Below are 23,214 nucleotides of genomic sequence, written 5' to 3' on the forward strand. Positions count from 1 at the left end.
ATGCAGGCTGCGGCTGATGTTTTGAGCACTATGCCATCTGAATCATCACAGCGATGATCCCCGTAGTCCCCAGCCAATGTGTGACTTTTGCTATTTATACCTGGATGGCACTTAACAAAGGGAAAACCTTAAGGTCAAATAACATATGACAGAAGTACATCATCGTTCATCTCCCAGACAAAGAGGGGGGTGAGGTATCTGAGTTAGTGAGAATGTCTAAGTGAGTTCTTACCTGCTATTCCCAACTGAGATCAGTTCCACAAAACTAAAGTCTGTTATTTCCAAATACTGCAGCATAACAGATACTGTATGCACATCTTTTTCCCAAGATACTACTTTGCTGTAGTTTCAGCTGATTTTGGCTTTTAGTGTTCATCTCTTGGAAAGAATTTCCGTAAGGAAAAGCGTTCTTAAAGACCTTTTTGAAAGGCGTCTGATGTTTACAAGAATAAATAATGTAAAACCCTATTTTAAACAGTAACTAAAGAAGGTAGAGCAAAAAATTCGCAACGAAGTACAAAATCAAACAAACCCTGGTTTACGCTTTTTACACTCTAAATACAGATGGATTATTTCCTCAACAGGTATATGACTTATTTGTTAGTTCCGCTGGTGGTGCATGCTTACTGTAGCTGTGTTCCACTGTAACATAAATAATTCAAGTTCCTTTAGCAGCAGTGGCCAAAGGTCTTTTCTTTAAATTATTTATGTAGCATTTTATAATGCTTTGTGGTAAGCATACTATTGCTTTCTTCTGCTTGAAGCCATGAGGGTAAAGAATCAATTTGCTTAGAATGGTGTTGGAGGCTCCCAGGAATTGCTGGGGGGAAGTGCTTTAGCTTCCCTCATCCCAGAATTTCAGACGAACAATGTGCTGTACAGTAAGGCTAATCTACACCCAATGGGTTCCGGGACGTTACAGCTGAACCTGGTATGGATTCAGAAGGATGGCTTTCAGTGAAGGGCTTGAAGTATTTGATTAAGTGGCACCACAGTGGTTCTTATCAGCTTTACCCAGGTAATGTATTTAGTGATTAACTAGAATATCTTAATTATGTGAATGTGTGTGTTCTGATGATTACAGGGAATATGTTTAGCTTCTCACAATAATAAGTATTTGTAGGTTGAAAAATATATACAAAATAAATAAAAATGTGTACAAAAATATCCCTTGTGAATTATATTCAGGCTTATGGCTTTGCGTTATTTAAATCAAAACTTTTGAAGCCATCTTATCCTGAATACTTTCAAGATTTAGTTGATTAAGTGTCTATATTTTCTTACATAATGCTGTTATTGTAAAATATAAAACCAAGGCCCTCCGCAGAATGTATAAATGCAAAAGGTGTAAAATACTGGGTTTTGAGGAATTTTTAGATAGTGTTCTGTGTTAATTCTGTGTTTGGAAAAGGTAATGAATGAAACTGAATGAGTTTGCACCAAAAGTAGTTTTTCTTCGTTAGGTATGGTTGATTTCAAACAGAACAGAAATCACTTAGGTCCCTGGGATTTGGGGTGTTTGAGCAAGGAGCCTCTTTTACAGGTAACACAAGTCGGTGCTTCTGACAGTCAGGACAAAGGAGGGCAGGACATTTGGAAATTTCACAGCACTGCTGTTGTCTGTGCTGTCCATGCAGAGTTGGGTTTTTTACATTAAACTCCTCTGGCATCCTGAGATTCCCAGTAGCTCATTGTCTTCTTTTTTTTTTTTTTTTTTTTTTAATACTTTACGAGGAGGAGGAAGAGGAATCCACTTTGCACAACAGCCTTGTGATTAGAACGTTTGAGGGTGGGAATCAGGGCCCTGTGTTTCCTTTGATGATCATCACGGAGTGCTCATTAGACAAAATATGTGACCTGGCTGGAAAGCTTCTCCATTCCCACTTTCCAAGGTGGGCTGTGTGGTACCTAGGAATGCCTGAGCTGTGAGAGTCAGGAAACCTGATGCTGCAGTCTTACATTGGAAACATTCCTCTGCAAGAGGAGTGGAGCAGGAGTTATGGTTTATACAGTCTTCATTTAAGCGTGATTTGGATATTTTGTGTACTAGTGTTAGAGTCGGGGAGATTTTTTTCTTTCCATCTGATCTTTCTTTTTCTCCAGTTCTAAATGGTATATCTGCACCAGGCTGTAAGTGTCTTAACTGCAACTCTTTATCTGTGTAGTAAAACAAACTACAATAACCAAGCATTTTCCGGGAAACAACCTTGTTCTGCATTGTTTTCAGGTTGACAGCTACCCCAGCAGAAAGCGGTAGAGATTTTAAAAGCAAACTGACTGCATTTTTGCTTTAAGGGAAACCACAGCAATGTCAGGGTTAAGTATAAATTCAAACAGTTCTTTCTGAAAAAAGGTCTGAATTAGCTAAATAAAATCCGCCAGAACAGAGACAGTTTATTGGGAATGAGTAATCCCTTAATGCTGTGTTAACACGTTGGAGGACTTGTGCCAGTAGCTCCACGGTTGTTGGAAATACAGTCTTATTTCGAGTCATTTGTATTCGTGGGACCTCCGGAGTGGGCAGCGTATCAGAGGGAGGAGAGTCCAGCGCAGTTCAGAGCGAGTGTAGCTCTGAGGAGCTGGAGAGAGTGAGCAGCTGGTAGCAATTAAAGGTAGTTAGCAGTTACCCCCTGGTGTAAATACACGGAGGTTGTAATTGCAGTTTGGTCTCCCTGCTGCCGGGGGGAGATGGAATGTCTGCCATTGGGAGGGAGGTGAGTGAGGCTGACCGGCTGATGACTGCTCTGCTGCCTCTTCGCAGTCCCTCCCCAGTCCTAAGGCACTGTGACTCCTCGATTGAGAGCTGAGCACTTTGTGTGGCCACTCCCTAATTTCCCTCCTTCAGCCAAGTAGGTTTCAAGGGTTTGGTATGTGGGATGAGTTTACCTTTCTGACTTTCCCTGAAAGGAGCAAGGAAATTTTCATCATTCGTCACTGAAGAACACTGGGGATTGAACCCGCTAGGAGTGAGGCAGTATCTGAAACTGTTCCAGATCTATCAAGAAGTGGGTGTCTATTTATATCCTGGACTGTAAAATAAAACATATCCACCTGCAGAGTTAAAGCAAAATACTTCAGATAATAAATTTAGATATCATTCTCTTCAGATTCACATTAGCTGCTTTCACAATAGTTTCACTGTGATGACAGGTATTCTCTAATGAAGCTAACAGTTGACTTGGTTATGCTCTTTCATATGCCTTAAAGGAAAAAGTGAATAAATATTTCTATAAGAAAATTTATCATTATTTGCTGAATGTTTGTAATTAGCTTTGATTAATAAGGTGATTAGGCAAAAAAAAATGTTTAAATACCCGATGTGTTACTTTTGCCCTTAAATGTTATCCTTGTTGAAAATGTAAGGTTAGATTTCATTCTTCTGTTAGCTAATTCTGTATCTTTGATTTTTTTTGTCTTAAAAAATAGCTTTGCATACAGAAACTCACCATAGTTAACTTACATCTTAGTGAATATTTCTGAGCTCCAGAACACATTTAAAATGAGGGTTTAGAACTTTTTTTCTTTGTGACTATCTTTATAACTTTTTTCAGTGCTTGTAGCTGTTGTTGAGTAATGCTTTTTTTCAAAGTTGATACTTCCAGGGAGAAGCAGTGATGTTTTGTAACATAAAATTTGGAAATGCGAAGTGCTTTCAAATATTTATAAATGAAAAAGAGACCTCGGGAGATCTTACAAAGTAGTATTTTTTGTGAAATTACTTCTTGCAATCCAAGTGAATAACTGAGAGAAATAATAAAAATGTCCCTGAGAAGAATAGTCCATCTCTGACTGGTTGTGAATTCAGTTGTCTCAAACAGATTACATTTCTAGTGAGCTGCATATTTGCTTTTCCATTTGGCTTAAAATTATTGAATATACCAGCTGTTTAATTTGAGGATATTATTTTATCACATCTTTTACTTCAAATTTTTCAAATAATTGAATGTCTGGGTTTTTTTCATCCCTTCATCACAGATCTCCTTCAGTTTGGCATCTCTAGTGCAACCTGTCCTTTGTGTGCTCTGGGAGATGGAGAGAGAGTGCTGTAAAAGGGCATGTGACAAGTAAATGACAAATTTGTGAATAGGACCCTGTTGTAAGCAGTTCCCTCTCTTGCTTAGAGCAGTCATTTCTTTCACTTTTCCACTTCTGTGAACAAATGGTCACTTTAAGATTTTGTGTGTTCTGTTTACTGATACGTAACAAAGATGGTCTGGGGTAATACTTGAATTATTAGTTAGGCTGCTACATAGATTTAGGTTTTCCTGAATTCTTTATGGGTTCTTGTTAATTTGTTTTTCAGAATACAAAAAGCATTTCTGTTTTTTTCAAGATCTAAAGAATCTGGTCATTTCTTATCTTGGGGACCCTAGGTTATTCCAGTAGGTTGGCTGGAGTCTGGAAGGGAGTAAAAGATCCCTGTTTTTATTAGAAACTCTAATAAATCGAGAATCTCTGTTTTGATACCTCTTCCTGCTGTGGATGAGGAAGGCATCCATTACTAGCTCATTTTCCTTAGTCTTCTTTTCCTCAATCAAATCCTTTCCTAAATTTTCAGTATTTAACAGGCATCTTATATTTCCATGTAAAATTTCACAGATTCCCTGTCTCTATTGATGTAGGTGTATATGAAATTTTGCTATCTCCTATCACCAGATAGATTTTTGCCATTCTGGTGATTGGTGGGTTCTTGGAGGTCTACCTTTGGTGAATAATCTTATGAAGGAGTGCAATCCATGAGGTGAGGAATGTAAGCAGGAAAATTTGCCCAAGGTATTTTATTTTGTGGAGGTATTTTATTTTGTGCCTGCCTCTTCTGCTTCTGGCAGGGAACTGCTTTTAAGACACTCATTTCATTTGCTTTGCAGTGGAAGAGAAGAAACTTGAGAGATGTTTGTGGTTATTTTTTCAATGCAAAAATGGAGAAGGATATTTTGAAGTCTGCACTACTGTGAGCTTGAGCAGGAGGTGTGATAAATCAAATAAACAGTGTTGAAGAGTAAAAGTTAATAGCACTTTATTGACAGTTTTGTTAATTTCTTTTATTAACAGAGCTGAATAGCACTGAATTAAAAGACTGCATCAGTGAGAACAGCCTCAGTAGCAATGCCAGTCTTCCCAGTGTACAGAGCTGTCGACGACTTCGAGAAAGAAGAGTTGCAAGTTGGGCTGTTTCATTTGAGCGTCTTCTCCAGGATCCTGTTGGTGTTAAATATTTTTCGGTGAGTTGTGAGAGATGATAACAGGCCTTTCAAAGCAGGTCATACTGCTGCAGTATTTATTCTGTATTCTTTTATCTTTCTTGACGCTACCCTTACACAGGACAAGAGGCAGGAGTTCATTCATGCTCAATTGTTATCTGAGCACCTTTTCTAAGTTTAAATTGGTTCACAGTTGAGTGAGAGTTCCTGGTAATGCACATATTGCCATGCATTTCTGCATAGCAAAGGTTTCATATGGAAGCTATACTTTGTTTTGTCTGTGAACTTTTAGCAAACTTCCCCATTTTCTAAAATATGTTATTTTTGTATCTGTAGCCTCTGTACAAGAAGGAGGAAGTAGTTTTGGTAGTTTCCTAAGAGTGGGTAATCTATTCACATTTATCTCCTGAAATGTTGAAAGCCATGTATAAGATTTTTTTCAATAATACAGTGGCTTTTTTACCTGAAAAAGGCTTTTAGAAATACTTCTTGGAAGTAATTGTGGTACCTAAGAACACTTGATAAAGCTACAACTTGCAGGAATACTGTTGACTATTTGCAAAGCATAAATCAGCTGCTTCACAGCACATTTATGAAGTTGTAAATAGCATCATCTCTATTTTACATGCAAGGAAATTGAGTGTATTACACTTTTGTTGCACTGAGAGTATGTTACTGATTTTGAATATGTTACACAAGGACAGTTTGTGCTGCCCAAATAATTTTCTCAAAGACAATATGAAGAAATTTATGGTAGATTATTGGAATCTGCAGTAGCTCAGACGTCTTTACTTGATACAAAAGTATTGAGATATCAAAATGCGTATTAAGCAGACTTGCGTGTTAACTGGTGTGGGGACCCAAAACCCACATTAACAGTGAACATCTGTTTGAGGAAACAGAGAAGATGAAAGCAAAATAATATATGCTGTATATTATGTTCCCTGGTTTAGCAGAATAGCCTAAGAGTTATAAGCATTTCTGCTTAGATAGTGAGACTTCTTCTCAGACTGGAAGAAAAATTGCAATTCTGATCTGATGTTAGAGTCCACCTGGAAAATGATGTAATTTCTGAGGATGCTTCTGTAAGTTTAGTTGATTTTTCTAATGACTTGTAAGCCATCACTAAACTTCTGTACACTTAGGAAATTGCTGCATTTTTCTCTCACTACTGCAAATGTTCAAAACTTATATTAAAAACTTAAAAAGTAGCTTATGTATTTATTAATAAATATTCAGATTAAAAGGTTAAAGATACATTTCATTTCACCAGAAAGCAACCTCAGATACTTTGGAAGTTTTGCTTTTTTACCCCCCATTTTATTCTAATTAGAACTTATTTTTATAAACACTGCAAAACTGTGTGTGTTGAAGAAACGCCCAATTTAAAGAATAAGTAAGGGAATGTTCAAGTTTGTTGTGTGCACCACTATTTTCTTGAGGCTCAGGAGATGTCCAGAGCCATTGCTTTGGTTCATTTGCAACCTGGGTGTCATAACACTGTGCGATTACAGATTTCTACCAGTATTCAAGAACACTGAAGCATCAGCATTTAATTCAAGGTTACCCAGTAAGCATCTTGGGGTGTTGGGGATCCAGCATGCATCTGCCTTTCCTGAGGACGGCTTTGTCACAGAGCAGGAATTAATTACTCTCTAAGAAGGAGAGATTTTGCATGTTTTGCAAATACTTGCACTTTGCATAATAGCCTGCTGATCAGAGCAGTCAGCCAGGAAGTGAGAGACCTCCTTTGCAGGTTCTGTCCTCAAGGGGTTCAAACCAGCACCTCCAGCTTCCCAGCCGTGTGTGACTACTGCTGGGCTGCCTCATCTTCCAACTGGGGCAGTGCAAGCAAGTGGGAGGTGGACTGTAGATTCAGAGTGAATGTGCTGAGTGGGGAAGTAGGCAGTTGTGTTCCAGTTCCTGCTCATTAATTTGATTCTCTTTCAGTATGTAACTACATGTAGAATGCAGAAATGTCTCCTGACTATTCTCGTTTATACGTTTATACTATTCTCTTTTATACGTATATAATTGTCTTTTATACATCTGGTGTCACAGGTTACGTATCTGAAGAACTTTTAAAGAGAGTTGGCTAGGGGATTTAGATTCCCTGTATTATAGTTTATCTCAATTACTTTCTCACAGTTGGAATCCCTAAACTCTGTGTAAATCTCAAAAGCGCAAATAAACTTAAGTTTTATGTTTTTCTTCTGTGGAGATTCTTCCTACATTGCTTTCTGTGGAGATTCTTCCTACATTGCTTTCTGAGGCTGCCTTGTATGATAAGGAAGCTTCAGTGATACCAATGTGAGTTGATTGAAGGTTATGGCTTGTGGCTGACTTAAATTAAGATTTCCAATTAACCACAGATACCTAAAAGCTCTGAAGTATAAACAAGCATAGTTCCAATTACATAAGTGCCTAGATAATTTTTTTAGAGGATGAAGTTAATTTTTTTGTAACTTTTACCCCTCAGATGGTTAAAATGCTTTAATTTTAAGATGCTCAGAGAAAATACAGATTTGAATATGGGACAGTTTGTGGTTGTACGGGTTTCCAGCTGAATCAATACTCGTCTTCATTTGGACTTTAGGAGTCTATAAAATAAAAGTTGTGATTATTCTGTGTTGTATGGGAGACTTTTTTTTTTTTTTCTCTAAATAAGTATTTTCCAGGGAGAACCCATGTAACCACATTAGCAAGCAGAGATAAAAGATTGTTTTGTAGTTGCCAGGTGATGCAGAAAGACACTGTAATGAATACAGAATTGATTGTGGGCACCGCTTGATAAACATCTACTCAGTTATATCAGTAGAACTGCAATTAAAGACAGTTTATAGTGTAACTTTTAAATGTAGTTTATAAGTTATTTACTTTTGTACTAAAAGTTTATTCACTAGTTTATACACTAGTTTATACACTAATTAACATGGCATCTCAAACTTCATCTTTGTACTTGCAAATGATTTGATTGTAACTTGGTGGATTCTTCTTAGTCATACACCCTTAAAAAGAAATGAGAGAGAGGAGAAACTCTGGGTGTGTATTGGACATACCTTGATTTTTACTTTAAAAGAGAACTGGCGTGTGAGACTGATTGAAAAGTTACTGTTATGCAAACTTAAATAAGTTGTTCGAATTGGCAAGTAACTTTTCTTTGAGACATTTATTTATTTGTTTATTTTTTTCCCCTAGGAGTTTCTCCGGAAAGAATTTAGTGAAGAAAATATTTTATTTTGGCAGGCCTGTGAATATTTTAACCATGTACCTGCACATGATAAAAAAGAGGTAAGTCAATGTTGTATTTCGGTACACTGTGTTACCGCTTCAAAAATTGTTACTCCTTCAAGATTATTGAAATTATTGGAGCTGTGCTTGGTCTTTGTACGTGACATCGCTAAAATAGGGTTGGCTGACCTAAATTTAAGATGTTGGATATATTTAAACTGCAGCAAAGTGCAGAGGTAGCTCTGTAAAAATGAGGTAAAGTGTCCTGGATGTTAGAAATGGCCAGCTTTGGTCAGCCAGAGCATGAGAGTGCAGAGCCAGTTAATTTAATATGTCAAGGAAAAGCCTCTTACACTCTTTCAGCTAGACTGCCTCCACCAACAAAAATAATGTGTTTATAGCTAACAGATTATCTGCTGCTCTAAACATACTCATGTTTGTTCATAAATTGTGAAAATCTTCATCTCCTTTTCTTAAGGTAGTCTGACTTTGGTCAGGCAGTTTAGGTGAATTTTGAATTTTGTACAAGTTGGCAACCCTTCTGTCTACACCACAGCCAAATCTGAGCTCAGTTTGATGTGTTTTTAATTATTTCCATGATGTGGGTGTTTCAGAGTAAACAAGTTAAAAATTATGTACTTACCTCTTTCTGACTTCTAGAAATTGAATCTTGGAGGATTTATTTAAATAGTAACTGTTAGGTAAAAGGTCTAAAATCTAAAAAAACTATTCTCCTTTGTAAAAAGCCATTTGCTGTGCTTCACTTTTATTATTTTCACAGCTTGATTATTGTAATTTTTATTTTGATGGCAACTTTTGCTGCTTAAGAAATATTGTAATTTTTTGTAATTTTAAAGGAAAAACTCTATTTATGTGCCTAAAACTAACAAAAGCTGATATATGAAAAAGATATATACATAAAGGAAACAGGAATGGCTGTATATCTTTGAATGGAATATACCAGTGTAAGAAATGCCAAGCTAAAAATATGGTTTTAATGTCTACATACATTTACCATTCCTTTTCTGTAGCTTTCTTACAGAGCTCGGGAGATCTTCAGTAAATTCTTGTGTAGCAAAGCTACAACCCCAGTTAATATCGATAGCCAGGCACAGTTGGCAGATGATATTCTCAATTCTCCACATCCTGATATGTTCAAGGAACAGCAGCTTCAGGTAACCATAGTAAACATCAATGCTCTATATTTGTCCATTATCTTTTCCTTTACAATCTATAAAAATAATTTCACATGCTTTACTGTGTACAAGAAGACACTGAGATCAAGATCACGCTGGTTCTGCTAGCAGAATAGAAAAAGGCTGTATAATGGAAGGCTGCTTGACTGTTTTTCTGTTATGTGTAGAAAATTGCCATTAACTGAAAAATAATCTGACAAGTACTATTACTGAAAGGAAGGTTTCATGCAAGTAAATGATTCCATGTGCTGCAGCACCATTGCATATGGTGTTTGCATATGGTTGCTTATTCTTTTCTTTAGTGGAGAGTTGAGTACACAAATAGTGTCTAATGTTGGTTAAAATAGTTTGTAAAATGTCAATTGTATTAAAGGAGTTCTTCACTTATGCTTTAATGGTACTGTCAGGCAAACATCTTCTTTAAACTGTTGACGTCTGAAGACCTCTGAAGTGGACGTGTTTTAAATAGTCATTGATGTTCAGAGTAGTTATGTAATAATAGGATACCTTTTACATTTCCTGTAGAATTTTAAGTTTCTTGGTTTTTTTGCTCCTAAGTAATCAGCTTGGTTACTCTTCTGCCCTAACAGTTTATCAGTAGAAGTAATTTTGAGATCACGTTGTTAAATCAAGGCTTTAGCTTTAATGAAGCAGGTCACAATCTTAGTCAGCACACAACCTCAGACTGCATGCTTTTGGGGCAAGCTGAGCAGCTGGTTGTAGTATCATCCTTCATCTGCAAAGTGGAGATGGGGTGGTAGGTCTGACTGCTGGTCTGGGAGCTTCTAGCGTTACAGTTACCCTGTATGCACCTACCAGGGCCTGAGGCTCCTGTGGGAATTACCAGTCACTGTCTTCCCAGACGTTTTCTCATGCATTCCTCATCCTGCTGTTGTGGAGCCATGCCTGAATTCCTCCTCGTCCTCTTCCATTTGTTTGGTGGAGTACATGGTGTTCTTATGAGTCGGGTGGGGGGGCTGATGCAGGTTTTCTTTCTCTGAAAGTACTGCATCCTTTAGGTTGGAGAAGATGCTTAGGTGGGAGAAAATGCTCATGTGAAGTCCTGCCACGGGTTCAGTCCCAGCCATATGGCCTGTCTGGACCGGACTTGCTTATCTCAAGTTGTCAATGCCTCAATCAGATCCCGCAGTCAGACCCGTTCCTCCCACTGGAAAATTAGGTGAAGTAGGATGAGAGTTACTTCTGCCCAAGCAAGTGGCCTTGGAGCTAGTTGTGCTGGCTGAGGTACTAATGGTGTGTTGCCTGGCTGAGGTCAGTGCTGGCTGATCAGCTGCCTTGATGGCTCCTAATATCTTGGTTTCACCAAGTGGTGTTTCTGCAGCAGGCCAGTTTGTGGTCTTGGTGGGTGGAGTGACCCCGAGAGCACAGAGCTGTAGGTTGTGTAGTTATTGCAACCCACCCACAGATGTTCAAAGTTCAGCTCATGGTGGTGACACGATCTTAATAAAGCAAAAGCTCCGCATTTGTGGTCTTTCACAAGATTTTTTAGGTTTCAACGCTGACCTAAGAGTGAAGGGTGCAGCTCTGTGGCAGTCATTGGATGAGTGTTATGTGATGCTGGGGAATAGGGAATGTTGCTGCAAGGCTGCAGTGGAGTTACTGAAGTGTGTGGAAAAGTGCCTTGGAAAGCACTGCTCAGGCCATTCTCTCTCAGGCTCTGACTGCTGGGAGTGCTCCTGGAAGTTGCTTTCTGTCCATGTCCTGACAAATTTGTCCTTGATTTTGTTGTTAAAGGTGTCGTAATGACAGTGTGGATGCAGCCATAATACCTGGTTAGGATTTTGTTGCTATAAATTGAATAAGAAAAATCATTTTGAATGTTTCCAGATGCAAGACAGTGTAGGTCCCTTGAAGATACTAAAATAAGAATAAAAAAAATCATGTACTTCATGGAGGGTTGTGTAAATGGATGTAAATTTTTCTTACTCTTGTTTATGTGTAAATTTCAAATTATGCTTTTACAAGATATATTTCTTTTTCTCATTTGTAAGAACAAGTACCTGCTAGCCTTTTCCAAATAAGCAGAAGTCATTAAGATATGTGGATTAATATGATAATAATGTTAAATATAGGAAATCATGGATGTAGTTTGGGCTAAGAAGCATTGTAGGGCTTCAGCTCAAGCTAAACTAGCTATACTCTCATCACTTTGTACAGTAGAGTTAGCAGACTGTAGTTTTTTTTGCTGTATTAAGTTTATTTAATTGCAGACTGCGTCTCTGCAGTAACTTTTTTTGTGTCTCCTAATTTTCTGCATTTTTTTCCTTTATTCTTCCCACCTAGCATGGAATAACAATTTTATCTTCTTTTGGGGCTAAATTCTGTGATGGGGGAAACTGCAAAGCTTTGTTTTTCATCCTGAAGCTGTGCTAAATTTAGGGTACTAGTGTTAGCAGTGCCATAGGATGATGTCTTATGTTTTGGGAGCACAAAATGCATTCAGCTTAAAATATTGTCACTTGTTGAGGAATGTAACCTTTATAAGTTTCATTTTCTTAAAAAACTCAAGGACAGCTGAAATATTTTTAATTTTTCAGTTACTTTGGGTTTTGCATGTGTTTTGCAGTTTGCAGAGTATACTTACAATTTTCCCCCAATAATCTTGTATCAGTAGTGCTTCTGTGAGTCCTTGACAGTGAGGCATTTCACTTTCTTGTAATTGCTTCTCCATATTTTACACTGTTTTGGCAAGACACCTCAGTATTATTCATTGAGCTCAACAGAACTTAAGAATTGTTTCAAAGCTGTGTGTGTTGTGTATACTAAGTAATTTGTGGAGACTTGGCCTGAAGACTACGTGTGCTTTGAAATTAGTTGCCTTTTTTTAATTTTGCCAGTGTGCCTGTGGTCAGAGAAGGATTTTATTTTTCATTGTGTGAAAAAGAGATTCCCCTTTGTGAGCAGGTTTTTGAACAAAGTCATACTTAACTGCTGTTTACAGGTTAACGTGCTAAATTTTGTGGGAGTTGGCTGTTGCAAAATAGCTTAATTTGCTTGATGTGTTAAGCTTATGTAACCATTATGCATTGTGTTTTAATTTCAGATATTTAACTTGATGAAGTTTGATAGCTATACTCGCTTTCTCAAATCCCCCCTTTACCAAGAGTGCATCTTAGCAGAAGTAGAAGGACGTGCCCTTCCTGATCCTCAGCGTGTTCCCAGCAGCCCCACTTCTAAACACAGCGTCAGTTCAGAGAAGTCCAATATCTCGACACCAAAAAAGGTTACCTTTGCGTTGTTGTTATCTGAAAAACCATGTTTTTAAGTAATATTTTTCAAAATCAAAGGTATATATGCAAAGATATATACAAAATATGTATAAAATACAATTGAGATGTTTGGCGGGGGCAGTTCAAGGGCAGTTGAAATCTGCTGGCAGATACAATTACGAAATTTTTATATGCTCAGGAAAATACTGGGATTTTTTTTATCCTTACCTTTGACTCAGTTTTCTAGATATTGACTTTCTGAACATAATTTGAAATCTTCATTATTATTTAAATGTATGTGTACAAATAAAGGTAAGGGTTATTTCAGTGCACCAGTTCAGAGGCTTACTGTAATTGAACAGTGGACTTAAGATGTGATAACTTAACCTTCGCTGAGAGCAGACATTTTATCAGAAGTTTTAGAGAAGTCTTAATCTAATCTAACTCATTTTTGCAGAGGGTAGTTTTTTTTTAATTTCCTAGCCCCTACTGAACTAAGATATTTCTGTATTAAACAAATTCAGTTGCTTAAAAATTAGACCAGTGATCTTACTGACTGATCTCCTAACATTATTTAGGGTTTATTTTTTGTTCATGTAGATAATACCACCTTAGCATTACATAACTTTATGGATAAATTATAACTTTTCATTTTTCATATCAATCACTACAGATTAGACCGTCTGCCATTATGTATTTTTATGACTAGGAACCTTTTAAAAGTAGCATTTTAAGGAATATTCTAATAATCTAACAAGAATACTAGCTTGTTAAAAGCAAGTTTAGTTTAATATCAAACATTCCTGACATTTGTATTCTTCAACACTAATAGATACTTTATTATACTTGTAAATGTTAAACAGTACTTTGTTATTGTCTTCAAATGCAGTTCATGTTCAAGGCTAGCCTAGGAATAAAAAAAAAAGAAAATGAAATTCAGTGTTTCAAAAAGGCAAATGGCCTTTTCACATTAACCTTAGGCATTATTGGTGAGTTGGGAAGAATTCTTCAGTATTTGCAACAGCTCTCAGTGCCTTGTTGCCAGCTGCTGTTTTGTACTTGTTACCAAGTAGCACATTTGCATCTATATATTTCTTTTGTTTCTACTGGTGGGTTTTTTTGTTGTTGGTGTTTTGTTTGGGTTTTTGTTTGTTTGTTGGGTTTTTTTGTTTTGTTTTGTTTTGTTTTTGTTTTTTTTCTAATACACTTGTGCGTGGGGTAAAGAAGACAGCTAACCTGACCATCACACTCTGGTTTTAGGAAGAACTGTGGGAAGGTTTATTTTAGACAATATACTTACAACTGTGATCCAACCAATGATTTAATTGTGTTTTGGTGATAGCTGAGTGGTAAATCAAAGTCAGGAAGATCTTTAAATGAAGAGTCGGGAGAGGAGGACACTGAAAAGAAGAAAAGGGGAACGTTCTTCTCATGGTCGAGAAGTAAGAGTTTGGGAAAATCACAGAAGAGAAGAGAAAATGGTGATTATCCAAACGGTGAGTATTCACATTCTGCTTTGTTTCAGGGTTGTTTCAGTAACAGATGTGACTAATCTCATCATGATTAGTTTGTATCCAGGTGCATCCTTGGAAGTGACAAAGGGGAAAAGAAACTGTTGAGTCAGAAGGCCTTAGCGTGGCTAATAGCACTGCAAGTCTTGCGGAAGCAGATATAAAAGTAAATAGATGAAAATATTAAAATATTTAAGCTTGTTTTTATTGACTTCCACGAGACTTTTTTTCAACTTATCAGTACATTGTGCCTTTCTGTGTGCTGGTAATTGCTTTTTTAAGCAGAGAGCTACTATTTTTATAGTAAGATAATTTCAAATCTTTACAGAAAAGTTCAGGAGCAGTGCATGCAAATAGTGCTATAATTACAGCTATTTAAAAATTCCTCCATCTGCATAATCCTACTTTCTATCAGTACCACACAGGTATGTTCTCTTTTGAACACAGTTACTACCTGTAAAAGTCAGTTGTGAAAACCTTGCTGTTTTGTTACTTAATGTGTTCGAGAGTTTAAGGAAGAATTCCCTTATGAAAGCACCTGTACATGGCCTCTAGAAGAGGAAATGAAAGTTTTGCATTAAATCATTCCATTGAGTTAAAAGTAATGGACAAATTCCCCGGAAGCACCACATTTAGTCCATATTGTTACTGTGTTTTTTGCTTCTGGTAAATGCCCAGGCCCACAAGATATCTTTGATCAGATGGATAGTTTAAGTATTCTCATTATACTCATATATGAAAAGATATCAGAGACATTTGCTAAGACTATAAACTTAACCTTCTGAAAGTGACTAGTAATTGTCCTATATTTTATTTTTCTAACACCATATTTGCACTTTTAAAAATACTTATTTCCCTTCAAAATAGCTGAAGAGGTAAAATAATGTTTAAATCTTATTTAAACCAGTTAATCAAATTACATTTTTTTTAAAAAAGGGTTCAGTTGGTTTTTTAGATATAAAAGCAAGTGGATTTATTCAAGGGTTACATAACCAAGAAACACTTGACCAGAAGTTGTTTTGGTGTCCATGCATCAGTGCACAGTGTAAAGATTTGGTGGCTTTTTTTCCTTTAATGAAAAAAATAATTTTTCTCACCAGAGGAGGAGCTAATATTTGAAATAGTTTTCTGTTTTTTAATAAATAACAAACCTCTTTACTGATTGCTGATTCTTTTCACTAACAGATTCTTTTCAGTCCAATGGATTGTCATACAGACGGGAATCACAAGGCTCCATGTCTTCAACTGCTAGTCTTGACTTGGTAATGGCTGGCTCTTACCCATGAAGTGGGGAAGCAGATAAAACAGTGAATTACTAATTTTCTAAGTAGTGTGATGTAATTTGTTTGATGTAATACTTTGGAATAGGGTTTTTAAGTGATACAGTTAGAGCACAAGATGTAATATTAGGCAATTTTAGAATATTAGACATGTAATAGAGGTTGTATTCATATACTGCTTCTTATTTTGTCCTTGTATCAGAAAGATATGCTTTGCATCTCGTCTGTCTTGACCTCAGGTACCAGTGAACTTCCAAAGTAGTTTCTGTTTTAAGGGGCTTTTTATAAACAGCTTTATAAAGAGCTTTGAGATTCTGTTCTGAACGACCCCATGTTAAAGCTTTCCCTTTTCTTGGCCTGTATGCAAGTTGCATTAGGCTGATTTCTGTGTTACTAGATTGTAGTGATTATGTAGTTCTGCCTATGCTGCAAATATTGATCAGGGCAACAAGCATGGCGAAGTCATGTCTATTTCTGGTACAGAAAAATTTCTTGTCTTAAAAAAAACAGTGAATCTTGTAACTGTTTTACCCACTCGCTGCCTAAAATTTATCTGTTCTTGATATAAATTTAGATTTGTGCAGTGTTGTTATCTTTATCTAAATTCTCCCCCCCACACACCCTCCCCGCCCCAGGATTTAAATTTATCTGATATTTGTGGTATTTGAAAGGATTTCTAAAACATGGTAGAAAGTATGCTTTCTGGCTAGGTTTGGTTCATGCAGACTCTAGAAGTTCACACACACAGAGTCCTAATTTTCCCATTGGGCACTGACCTTTCTTTTTCCTTTAAAGTCTGAAACCTCAAGATTGCCTGCATTTGTACCAGATAAAGAGAAATCCCCCAAATACTGCTGTGTAAACCTTCCGGATGGTTCATCCAGCAAAATGGCTGTTAAATCTGGATTCTCCATCAAAGAGGTGCTATCTGGGCTCTGTGAGAAGCATGGCATTAATATAGCTGCAGTGGACCTTTTTTTAGTTGGAGGTGATAAGGTATTGCATATTCCTGTGTGGTTTTTTGTTTTTGTTTTTTTTGAACATTTTCATACTCCTTTTACTAATCAGGAATTCTGTTCTCTCAATGTTGTTGTGTACCTCCTGGTTCTGCCTGTAGCTTTACATTGGCAATGCTGGTTAATTGAAGGAGAATTTTAGTGAAACTTTAACTTTAGATTAACTGTTCTGTGATTTTCTATGGTGTCTACATTACAGAAAGCAAAAGAGAGATTGTGACAAAGATTTCCTTACAATAATAAGTTAATTTAGGTATCTACTCCGTGTAGTTTGTCCAGGGAAAATGTTAGATTGTATTTAACTGAAAATATCCACAAAGCAAACAAATGTGTTACAGTAGATGGTACTGCATTAAAGCAAAACACATAGTGACATTCATTTGTTCAAAGATGAATGTGACGCATTAACGCTAGAAATAAGGTACAGGTTTTCATATTGAGGAAAATTTCCAAAACAACAGTCTGTATGGATGGGGGTGTGTCTGTGTGATGGCTTAGTTCAACAGAAGCATCTTCCAATTCAAAGAGAAGCTGTGGATGTGAAGCATTTATTCTCTTAGATGTGTGCTTTTGCTTGGTCTAGATGATTACAGGGACGAAAATCAATGAACGTGCATAGCTATGGGCTTTTTCTTTTAAATCTTTTAAAGACTGTTAGCTGGCCGTATTTTCTATTACATCATTCTCTGTAATTTATTTAAGTTGAAGAACCTAGGCTTGTTTCTAAATACCAAGTTCCTGAATACCTGCTGACTCCAGGGGAAGTTTCACAACTAGCCAAAATAAAACACACTTTAATCATGTTCCATGTTGTAGATCAGTATTCACTAAAATGCATGCAAGCTAAATTAATAATTTTCTGAGTATTTAAAAAAAAAATTAAAGTACAGCTGTTCTTTTAAATGAATTCTCTTTCTCTTCTTTTATTCCTGACATGTGCTCTATAGCCACTGGTTTTGCACCAAGACAGTAGTATCCTGGAGTCTCGGGATCTACGTTTAGAAAAACGCACTTTATTTCGGTAAGAGTCAAGAATACTGTCTTCCTCTGGCATTTTCCACCCCATTTTCCATTTTACTTTCTGTGAGTGTGCTGAAGTATGTTTCCAATTACCTGTGCAGCAAAACAGTAGTTGATGTAGAAAAGAATTTGTCTGAATTCAATAAAAAAATCCAGCCAGCCATGTAACGCGGCATCTTAGATTATAATCCAGAGTCCAGCATGAGGGGATCTGAGGTTCCCATTCATTGTACAGGCACATTAAAATAAGTAATTCGAACTATCAAGCAAAGACTCTCATGAGGACAACCAGGGTAAGGATCCATGGGAGAAACAGGGGCCTACAGGGACGTTTCAAACTGAGTGGAGCAGCACCTGATGAGTATTCCATGCTGCAGGAGGGAGCTTTCCGGATTGCTGTCTTGGATACAAGTGGGATTTTGATGCCAGTGTTCCAGATCAGGGACATTTAAATAGTACTCTATGTCAAACTGCTCAAGCTGGAGCAGTTGGGAACAGGCATATAGGACAGATCTGCAGGCCCAGAGGGACCTTCCACATCAGGAAGGGACATGTTTAGTAGATTGAAGTAGCACAAGAAAGGAATGGAAATTGAACTGCCAGTCTCTTAGTCTTAAGATGAAATAGATATATTTATTGATTACATGTTCCCATTCAGTTACCTCTGTAATTACATGCCCACCTGGAAAATGTACTAAGACTAAATGTATAAATATAAATTAGTCTGATTATAGATTTATAGCTCTGAATCTTAAGCAGGTCAATGTTAAATTATTAGTATGATGTAATATAATTTGGTACATTATATATTTAGCTTTTTGTAATATTATTTGATGGCATACTTTTTATCAAAATAATCTGTATTTTTTTCCAAAGTGAATCCAAATGAGTGCTATGAAAACTCTTGAAATAATTATTTCAGGAAAAATTAATGGAGTAAAATGTTTGTGTTACATTAGTGACTTGCACTTCTGAAGTGAATAAAGTTTATTTTGTTAGGCATTCTTCATTTTGGTTTTATATTGCTTTTCTTTAGGAAGCAGGGGTAGTCAGTACTTAAGGTACTTCAGGTTAATAAATGTTGCACAGAATATTCACTTTTGAAATTGAGATCGAGCAGTCTTTTATTAGGTGTGAGTTTGTTGAGTTTCCAAATTAAAAAGCAGCTTTAAGTAGGCAGTACCATATGTTATTTGTGTGTTAATTAAAATGTACAAAACTTCTACATTATTCTTTTTTCTGGGTAGACACTTTGTAAGCAAATACAGTCAAATATTTGGAACATTTTCAGACACAAGACAAATACTGTGTGTCTGTACTGGGTTTCCTGAATGTTTTCTGCTTCTGTGTCAATTACCAGTTAATGATTAAAATTGATCATTTTGATTCAGTAGCTGTTGACTTCAAAGAAAATGTGAAAGACAAATTTTTGGTTATTCGTGTTTTGCTTGGAAGGGGAAAGTCAACATGACTAAACATCTTGTATTTAAGTAATTTGTGTGAGAGAGAGATGGGGTTTACATTTAATTGTGACTGACAAAATTACCAGTAAGTGTCATTTCTTCTGGTAATGCACATTTCTTCTGGTAGTTTTGTTAGCAATAAGCCTGCCCCTTTTTTTCATACTATAGTGCCATTATAGTCAAATGAACCTGTTATGGAGGAATCAGGGCACAGATGGAAGAGCATGTAAAAAATATATAACAAAACTAGGCACAGGTCTGTGCAGGGGAGTAGATATTAATGAATTAGTTGTTTAGGGTTTAATTTTTTCTTTTTTATTATTGTTTGCCTTTTTAATGAAATTATAGAAAATGGCATAGTAGACTCTGAAGAGAGCTGTCTTTGGCCTTTAAGTTCCAAGGGAATTTCTTTTACAGCTTTGGTATATTAGTTTCTCTTACAGCAGTTTTTCCTGATATGGTGGCACCAACCCAAAAGTAGCATCATTTGGAATTCCACTGTTTGTTCCTCTGCTTTGAAGTAAAAATACTTGTCCAAACCCATCTCATGTAATTGAATAAGAAGTTGTGAGTCTCTTGAGGAACTGGGAAGAACTCTTTTTCATGCATCCAAGTCCGTAGTTCAGGTGTGGAATCACTTTGGAAATACTCCTGGACCAGAATGGTCAGAGTAATTTCTGTAAAGATGATTTAATTGCTGTGAGGATCATCATGTAAATAGGTTGGCTTATGCCTTCACTCAGCTCTGGAGAGTGAAATAGAATTTTTATTTGAATTAAAAGTTTTTTATACCTCAGTTTAGAATAAATTTGTGCTACTGGATTTTCAGCTAGTTACTTGCTAGTATAACTTTGCTGTAGTTTGGTTTTTATATATTTTGGTAAATTTTATTTACTGGAATATTTCATACTTAATGCTACAATTGATATGTTTCAGGCTGGATCTTGTTCCAATCAATCGGTCAGTTGGTTTGAAGGCTAAACCCACCAAACCAGTAACAGAGGTCTTAAGGCCTGTGGTTGCAAAATATGGTTTAAATCTTAATGAACTTGTGGCAAGACTAGTAAGTATCTTTTGATGTAATTCAAATGCCGATACTTTCTGTCTGGAGAAGATAATGCAATATTCCCTGAAATCATTCCTATCCTGACAGGCATTAAAAGAGATGTAGCTGGATGTTGAGATAAAATACATCATAGTCATAACCATTATTCTTAATAGTAGTTTCCTCAAATATTTAGTCTGAATCTGTTTTATATTCCCCTTCAGAATAAATCCAACATCTTAAATTACCAAACTAGAATTTAGCTTCTTCCAGAGCTCAACTCCCATTATTAGCCAAGGAAAGTTGACTGGATTAAAACTTTGTTCCATTATCCTGGAAATCATGAAAGTTTGCCTCAAATCCCCTTGCAGAAACTTTTTCTGTAGGCAGACTGATTCAACTTCTCTTCTCCTGAGCACTTGGCTACATGTTTTCTATACTATTTTGCTGAAATATCCAGGAAAGTAAAGTTGCTTTTGTGGTATTTCTAGTATGTATCCTCTCATAGCTGAACCAGTCCATGTTTTTAAGATAACTGAAAAACATGTTGATATAAAGATAACTTCATTTAATAAAATTACAAAATTAACAAAGTACAACCAATTTAGAATATAAAATATCTCAAACATCCTCTGAAAAATATGGTGTGCTGAAGATAGACAGGAATGGTTCTAGAGTATTCGTGCACACCTACAAATTGGATGATTTTTTTTTTTTCCTCCATGTATCTTCCTTTCCCCAAATACCTTTCTCCTCACAAGAAATGGGTTACACTCACTGAAATCAAGGTAGCTTTACACCAATGAAATAAACATTTTTAGAGTGGTGGAAGAAGGATATGTTGAGGCTACGCTAAAACGTAAAGATGCTTTGCTTATTCTCTTCCAAAAATGTCAGACTGCACAAATTTGTTCTGAAAACAGCTTTTTCTCTTATATACCAACTGTGATCTGACTTTAGAATGGTGAGCAGGAACCACTTGATCTTGGTGTCCCTATATCTAATCTGGATGGTCAGCGGGTTGTTCTAGATGAAAAAGAACCAACAAAAGGGAGAGGTGAGTTGGTACAAAAGCTTTCATTTATGATGTCAAGTGAGTTTCATGAACCCTGACTCTGTGATGTGAAGGTGAGAGAAATGGGATTCAATTCAGATTTGTCACATGGAGCATGTATTCTTTTTAACTAAAAAGGAGTGCAGTTTCTGAAGATTGAAGATTAAATTAATCTTTTAGTAGAAGTCTTTTTATTGTTGCTGTAAGAAATTTTGCACTAGTAATATTTGAATATTTTATTTGCATTCAGCCATATATTGCCATGTATTCATATACATATTTAGGGACATAGTGCCTAGTAATAATGATGAGAATAAAGTGCCAGATAACCTCTGTGAATTTGGCAATTATTTAATAAGAAACATTCTGTATAAGTAAAACAGATGCAATTTGGGCAGCAGTTATATATATTGATATGATAACTTCTTTCTTTAACATGAGAAAGTAGCAGAGCCTACTTTTCCAGTTTTAAGTGGATTTAAGTGATTATTTCTATAGTTAACACTAAAAAGGATATAGTTTGTGATTACCCTAAGCAAAAACAATTAGAAAAATAAAAACTTGTCTGCTGAACAGTTGGCAATCTTTTGACACAATTAACACTCTAGATTAATGTAAGCAGCCTTGAGAGTAAAGATTTGGTTTCATTAGGAGACCTTTTTATAGGTACGGAACACTTAGTTTTAGAAATTAAATTAGATATTAGGTTAAATTAAATACACTTGGAGCAGAGACTGTCTTTGAGGATAATAAAGATGGAGGCATTTATTGAGGAGAACCGCATTTGTCGTTTTTCTAATAAACAGAACCAACTGTTTTTTGGGAAAAAGTTAACAGTCTAAATACTCCCATGGGTAATTAGTGTAAGGATTGCAAAAAAAGCCTAAATCCAATGTGCTGTCAGTGGCTGTAAAAGACTAAATCACAGAGAATCATTCTAGAAGAGAGTTGGTTCTGTGACAGTGTACCAGGGAAAGAGGGCCATGGTTCTGTGTTAGTGTATTTACTGTAGGCAGGTGAAATTTGCTGGAGCCATTTGGTTATTTAGAAGGTGACAAGGAAGATACGGCAATGTCTGCAAAACAGTTGATGCATGAAACAGGTTGGAAAAGGTTCAACATGACCTTTCAATGGTCTTTTCTGCTGATTTTTTTTTTCTTGTTTAAATTCTAAATTTAAGAACTGCAAACTGAATTATTGGCTCAGATTTTAAAATTATTTGGTCTAAAGCAACTGGAAATTTAGAAGTAAAAGTTCAGCATCTTTAAACTTTAAAAGTATTGCCAGTATGAGGAAAATTTGAAGATGGAAGGGAGATTCTGGGAGTTTTTGACTGAAAAGTATCAGGGATATTAGCTGTGTTCCCTCTTTTTGTTTTCTGATACGTCTTTGAGCAATTTTAAAGCAGCAATCTGTTTTGTGAATCATTGTCACCCAAATATTGCTTCTTTGGGAAATGAGGAATTGGTAGTTATGGAAGGCATGTTTATGTTTATTGTTTACAGAGAGACAAAAAGCTCAATTGGTAAAACAGACTGCAGTTGTATCTAGTTCAAGAAGTCAAGCATCTACTGTAAGTCTTCTGCAATGAATTTTGTCCCTTAGATCATCTTTTGTTTCCTTCTAGAATTCTATACAAAAGGCTGCATTCATCCATGATTTTGAATCAGCTAAATTATGTAACTAGATTGAATATAGCTACAACTCATCTGATGTTTTTCCACTGTCAGCAGCATCTATTTGTGAGAACTTTGTCTTCATGTGTTGTATTTGTTGTTTTGTGTCTCATTGGCTTATCTGTGTTTGAAAATGATTTTAATTACTCTGAGATTCAAAGGCCCTTTCTGCTACATGAATTCTTCAGAGTAAACAATATTAAATTGATTTATACATTTTTGGGAACTACTATGGCAAATGTTCTATGCCATAATCAAGACAAAACTAAAGCATTTATTGCTGTGTTAGAA

The 23,214-nt window shown here is 36.2% G+C and overlaps 1 protein-coding gene across 11 annotated transcripts in view; it reads left to right on the top strand.

The window, feature by feature from the left end:
• The window catches only part of RGS12 (regulator of G protein signaling 12), an 88,284-nt gene that overhangs the window by 45,374 nt on the left and 19,696 nt on the right, over nucleotides 1-23,214 (top strand). For all 11 annotated transcript variants that reach the window (XM_027891442.1, XM_027891445.1, XM_027891441.1 and 8 more), the window contains 11 exons: nucleotides 5,053-5,222; nucleotides 8,400-8,492; nucleotides 9,464-9,607; nucleotides 12,693-12,872; nucleotides 14,201-14,354; nucleotides 15,555-15,631; nucleotides 16,445-16,645; nucleotides 17,613-17,686; nucleotides 20,085-20,211; nucleotides 21,154-21,250; nucleotides 22,753-22,820. In XM_027891442.1, the coding sequence (XP_027747243.1) occupies nucleotides 5,053-5,222; nucleotides 8,400-8,492; nucleotides 9,464-9,607; nucleotides 12,693-12,872; nucleotides 14,201-14,354; nucleotides 15,555-15,631; nucleotides 16,445-16,645; nucleotides 17,613-17,686; nucleotides 20,085-20,211; nucleotides 21,154-21,250; nucleotides 22,753-22,820 (1,385 nt within the window). The remainder of the gene's footprint in view (nucleotides 1-5,052; nucleotides 5,223-8,399; nucleotides 8,493-9,463; nucleotides 9,608-12,692; nucleotides 12,873-14,200; nucleotides 14,355-15,554; nucleotides 15,632-16,444; nucleotides 16,646-17,612; nucleotides 17,687-20,084; nucleotides 20,212-21,153; nucleotides 21,251-22,752; nucleotides 22,821-23,214) is intronic.

This window comes from Empidonax traillii, unplaced genomic scaffold (genome assembly GCF_003031625.1).
Source record: "Empidonax traillii isolate 1590-97213 ecotype Southwest subspecies unplaced genomic scaffold, ASM303162v1 scaffold321:size1084243, whole genome shotgun sequence".
Classification (NCBI taxonomy): Eukaryota; Metazoa; Chordata; class Aves; order Passeriformes; family Tyrannidae; genus Empidonax; species Empidonax traillii.